The 5,347-nt window shown below is 53.6% G+C and overlaps 1 protein-coding gene across 2 annotated transcripts; it reads left to right on the top strand.

Moving 5' to 3' along the window:
- The first annotated feature begins 447 nt into the window (after window positions 1–447).
- Window positions 448–3,674, top strand: TPBG (trophoblast glycoprotein). Of its 2 annotated transcripts, none has more exons than XM_041744252.1 (2): window positions 448–566; window positions 1,352–3,674. In XM_041744252.1, the coding sequence occupies exon 2, from the start codon at window positions 1,695–1,697 to the stop codon at window positions 2,964–2,966; it is 1,272 nt and encodes a 423-aa protein (XP_041600186.1). In that variant the 5' UTR covers window positions 448–566; window positions 1,352–1,694; the 3' UTR covers window positions 2,967–3,674. The 2 variants fall into 2 exon arrangements, with proteins under 2 accessions (XP_041600186.1, XP_041600095.1); XM_041744161.1 differs by lacking the exon at window positions 448–566 and adding an exon at window positions 823–1,185.
- Window positions 3,675–5,347: the final 1,673 nt, after the last annotated feature.

Raw genomic sequence — 5,347 nt, 5'->3', positions numbered from 1 at the left:
TGTAAGGTACACTTTGGTGGTTAGACTTTCTGAAGCTCCCTTGCAGCTTGCTGGGCGTTTTGCTGCCGCCGCTGTACCTTTTCTGCTCTTTTCTTGATGTCGCGGCTTCGCGTTGCGCTGTCACGCCTGAATCTACCTCCTTGCGGCCCTAGGTCCCTAAAATCAGGGTGAACTGCACGAGATTCACCCGCGGTTTTCTTCACGTCCAAGGTAAATACAGTAGGCAAAATGAGGAACCACCCAAGGATACAGGGGAGGGGGGAGACAGAGGGATTCCCTCACCTTTTCCGACACGTTCCTTGTTAATTTTCCCCCGGAGGAAGCGCGCGGCCCAGGTGCCCCCCTGCACCCCAGAATCCTTCCTTAAGTCCCCCTGCTGCGGGCGGCCGAGGTGGGCGGCGCGGCGGGGGAACTGCCTCCAGCAGGCCCGCCCTCCCCCGCCCCCCGGGTTGGTTTTTCCCAGCCGCGGAGGTTGGGCCAGGGGCTGGGGTGCGCGGGGAGTCGGCGCCCGCAGCGCCGAGCGGAGAAGTCGCCGAGACTCGGGGCGGACTGCGCGGTCGTGGGAGGTGAGCGGTGGGGAGCCCGCGGCGGAGGCGCACCCGGGGGCGCGGGCACCCCCGTCCTCTGGAGGCAGAGTAGCGTAGCTCCGGGGTCCCACGGCCGCTTTGTTCGCGGCGTCCCCCCTCCTCCTTGGAGCGGACTCGAACCCCCCTCCAGGATCGGAGGGGCTAGCGGGGGCGCGGCCCGGGGAGGAGGGAGGGGGGAGGGGGAGGGCGGAGGGGGGAGGGGGGAGGGGGCGGCGACAGCTGCTGGGTCCTCCACTTCCTGCTAATCCGGGAAGGTACCAAAAGAGATCAAAAGACTCCTGTAACCTGAAACTTCCCTCTCCTCCAAACCTGGACCGGGGAGGAGAGGTCCGGGCGGGGGCGGGGGCGGGGACCCCGGAAGGCAGGTCGGCGGCGGGGGCGGCGGGGCAGGAGCTGGGAGAGTGAGAAGTTCGGTCGGGAGGGCGCGGGGGATTCAGCGAGAAGTTAGACCGGGGCGGGGGGCGGGGGGCGAGTCCGCCGGAGGGGAGGAGGGCGGGAGGCTGGGAGGCTGGGAGGGGTGTGTATATATATGTAGTGTGGGCCCGGGCCGAAGGAAGACTTTGTGCTGGGCGCCCCGGGACGCGCACCCCTCTCCCGGGTAAGCGTGTGCGTGGAGCTGGGGCGGGGGGGCCCGACGGGCTTCCGCGGGGAGGTGCTGGGGACCGAGGGGGGCGACGCGGCTGGGAGAGCCCGGGTCCCGCTCTCGGGGGAGCTGCCGGGTCGGGCCGCCGCCGCGCCTCACGCTTCTCTCCCGCCTGCCCCAGGTCCCGGAGCAGACCGAGCGTGCGGCGCCAACAAAAGAGGCCGGGACGTGCCCCCCGGGGCGGCGGCTGGAAGACGAGCGGGAGAGCAGGAGCGCCGAGCTGAGCCCCCACCCGCCGCCGTGCGTACTTTCTGGAGGGGGCAGGGGCCGGGAGCCGACCCCGGGAGGGGGGCGCCGGGCGACTCGGGGTCCCGCCCAGCTCCGGCCGCGGCGTCCCTCCTGCGCTCCCACGCGAGGAAAGTTTTCTCCAGCCGCTTCGCGCCGGCCCGCGCCCTCCGGCCCCAGCCCCTGAGCCTGCGGAGCGGGCGCCGGCCCGGCCCAGCTCCGGGGAGAGCCGCGCCGCGATGCCTGGGGGGTGCTCCCGGGGCCCCGCCGCCGGGGACGGGCGGCTGCGGCTGGCGCGGCTGGCGCTGGTGCTCCTGGGCTGGGTCTCCTCGCCCTCGCTCACCTCCTCGGCGCCCTCGGCCTCCGCCTCCGCCTCCTCCGCGCCGCCGCCGGCCTCCGCGGTGTCCGCCCCGCCCCCGCTGCCGGGCCAGTGCCCCCCGGCGTGCGAGTGCTCGGAGGCGGCGCGCACGGTCAAGTGCGTTAACCGCAACCTGACCGAGGTGCCCGCGGACCTGCCCCCCTACGTGCGCAACCTGTTCCTCACGGGCAACCGGCTGGCCGTGCTCCCCGCCGGCGCCTTCGCCCGCCGGCCGCCGCTGGCCGAGCTGGCCGCGCTCAACCTGAGCGGCAGCAGCCTGCAGGAGGTGTGCGCCGGCGCCTTCGAGCATCTGCCCGGCCTGCGCCAGCTCGACCTCAGCCACAACCCGCTGGGCAACCTGAGCGCCTTCGCCTTCGCGGGCCGCGACGCCAGCCCCTCGGCCCCCAGCCCCCTGGTGGAGCTGATGCTGAACCACATAGTGCCCCCTGACGACTGGCGGCAGAACCGGAGCTTCGAGGGCATGGTGGCGGCTGCCCTCCGAGCGGGCCGCGCGCTTCGCGGGCTGCAGTGCCTGGAGCTGGCCAGCAACCGCTTCCTCTACTTGCCTCGGGACGTCCTGGCCCAGCTCCCCGGCCTCCGGCGCCTGGACCTGCGCAACAACTCTCTGGTGAGCCTGACCTACGTGTCCTTCCGCAACCTGACGCGCTTAGAGAGCCTCCACCTGGAGGACAACGCCCTCAAGGTCCTGCACAACGCCACCCTGGCGGAGCTGCAGAGCCTGCCCCACGTCAGGGTCTTCCTGGACAACAACCCCTGGGTCTGCGATTGTCACATGGCGGACATGGTGGCCTGGCTCAAGGAGACAGAGGTAGTGCCGGGCAAAGCCGGGCTCACCTGTGCGTTCCCGGAGAAAATGAGGAACCGGGCCCTCTTGGAACTCAACAGCTCCCACCTGGACTGTGACCCGGTCCTCCCTCCATCCCTGCAGACTTCTTACGTCTTCCTAGGTATTGTTTTAGCCCTGATAGGTGCCATCTTCCTGCTGGTTTTGTATTTGAACCGCAAGGGGATAAAGAAGTGGATGCATAACATCAGAGACGCCTGCAGGGATCACATGGAAGGGTATCACTACAGATACGAAATCAATGCAGACCCCAGGTTGACAAACCTCAGTTCTAATTCGGATGTCTGAGAAACAGTCGGGGACAGAACAAGGACACCTATGCATGAGACGTAGGCTTAAGCTTTATTTCGTCTAGGCTCGCTCCACTTCCACCCTCCTCCACTCTGGACACCACTGACCTTGACTGAAGGCCGTGAAGGGGATTTGCTCCCTCCTTATGCGAAGTTTCTTGGTGTGTGTGTCTTGTTGATGTAAGACGATGAAAAACTGTGCATAGTGTTTTATCCTCTCCCCTTTCTCGGAACTCAACACTTGCGGAGGAATTTTTCAAGTTTCAGCATGAGCAGGGACTCCTGGCTGTCTGTTTCTCTTAGTACAGTTCGAGGTGTAGCCAGTGTACCCACACAGATAGCATTCAACAAAAGCTGCCTCAACTTTTTTGAGAAAAATACTTTATTCGTAAATATCAGTTTTATTCTCGTGTACCTAAACTGTGGAGAAAATAAATGCATTCCATAAACTGCCTGCAGATCTTAGCAAGCTCTTCAAAGTAACTCCGTAGTACACAGGAGCACCTGCATCCGAGAGCATGCTTACATTTTACTGTTCTACCTATTACAAAAAATACCTTGCAACTTCAGCTAACTTCTTTGACAAAGTGAATTACTTTTTTGGTTGCAGTTTATTTGAAACTATACTGAAGTTTTTTTATAAACTGCATTGAGGTCCAACAGACTAAATTGTTAAGAAAAACTTCAATAAAGATTCTTAAAAGAATTACAGTTGTGTTCAAGTTTGCTGTTTGAAGAAAAAAAAAAGGATTAGGGGCAATGATGTTGAATGGTCTTGGTTCTGATGGTATTTAAGGTATTAGTTATAGCTGAAAATGAAAGTGGAGTGGTGTCTCAAATAAACAGACTTTGAAAATAGTTTTGAGACGGTGGATCCTTTCAGGATTTAAATAGAGAATTTGAATATTCATGTAATAGACTTCTCCTGGTCCCAAAGTTAATGCTATTCATGAAAACAATTTTATAAGAGCATTATAAAGTTGGTAGGAGGGGACGGTTCTGTATGATAGATAGCTCACAGATTGGAGCTTTTTCTAGGCTAAGTTGTTAGAATGGAACAAAATTACTTACTCAATAAAACTTTCTATGTGAAATTGTTCTGTGGGGTTTTAGAGTAGAATATGAAACATACAATGCAAATGTTTTAAAATGAAGTACCTTAAAAACACTATATTCTAAAATAAAAGATTTAAAAGTGTAAATTAAAAAATTTTTTTCCTAAGATGATAATATAAATTGGGACTTAGATTTCCTTGAGAATATCTTTAAAAAAAAAACATTTAAAATGGGACATACATGGTCAATAGTTTATCAGAGATCCTGCTTGTATGTCTAAAAAACTGTCATGACAGGATATGAATTTGAGGAAGAGAGGTCTATATCCATAAACAAGGGTCTCACCTGGTCATAGGTTGTGTTCAGTTCAGTATTTAAGAATTTGGGAATATTTTTATTTCATCTAAGCTCCGTGTTAGTATATACACCCTTGTGAAGAATAAATCACATTTAGGTGTAAATAAGCAGCAATTGGTTAACCAATTGCTACTATCAGTTTAGACAAGATTTTCTTTTTTTCAGTTTGTTATTTGCCAATTAAGCTTAAAAGTAAATTCCATAAATCTCCAAACTATTATAAAAAGTGACTTTAGCCATTATTGTTTAACATACAGTGTAGGTAAACTTGTATCAATAAGTCTTCGGGCTTTATTTCTCATTAAATTGATAGTGTTCTATACTGTTTTATATTTGAAATAAAATGTACATTTCTATATTTTTATAAAGGATATAGGGTTGTAGTCCTTTAGGTTCTAGAGATCTTTGCCTATTCCTTCTTTGAGTTAAATTGAGAAGTTTTCAAAATTAGGCTAAAAATTTATGAATCTTCCTTGTTTAGACTCTAGTCAGAATATGAAGTTTTAACTATATTGTTTCATAAGGCTCATTTTATGAAATATGGTATTTATTACTTATAGGAGATATTTCAGATCCTGTAATTAATTACCCGAGGAAAGGTTAAATATATGGTACTTAATATTCCATTAAACATTTTAAGTGTTCACCAGGAATTCATAAGCTGGCTAGCTGCCATTATTTCCTAAGAATGATGAAGATATTAGCCTGCCAAAAATAGTGAAAACATCTAATAAACAAGGGCACACACACCATCTTAGAAATCAACTACTGATAGACTTTCACTAGAAAGTCGGCTGATATTGTGGAAAAGCAATTGTAATACTTATAGTCTATTTAGAAGAATTATTTCTTCTTCATTATATGATAATCTAATAGTGAAAACTGAGCTCTATCTGAGATCCAAGAAAGCAGCAGATTCATTAGTCTAGTTTTTCTCATCCACTTACTGAAGCAGGATCCAGGATA

The sequence above is a fragment of the Vulpes lagopus genome, chromosome 1 (genome assembly GCF_018345385.1).
Source record: "Vulpes lagopus strain Blue_001 chromosome 1, ASM1834538v1, whole genome shotgun sequence".
Taxonomy (NCBI): Eukaryota; Metazoa; Chordata; class Mammalia; order Carnivora; family Canidae; genus Vulpes; species Vulpes lagopus.
Note: the sequence above shows the minus strand (reverse complement) of the source record. Positions and strands in the feature narration are given on the sequence as shown.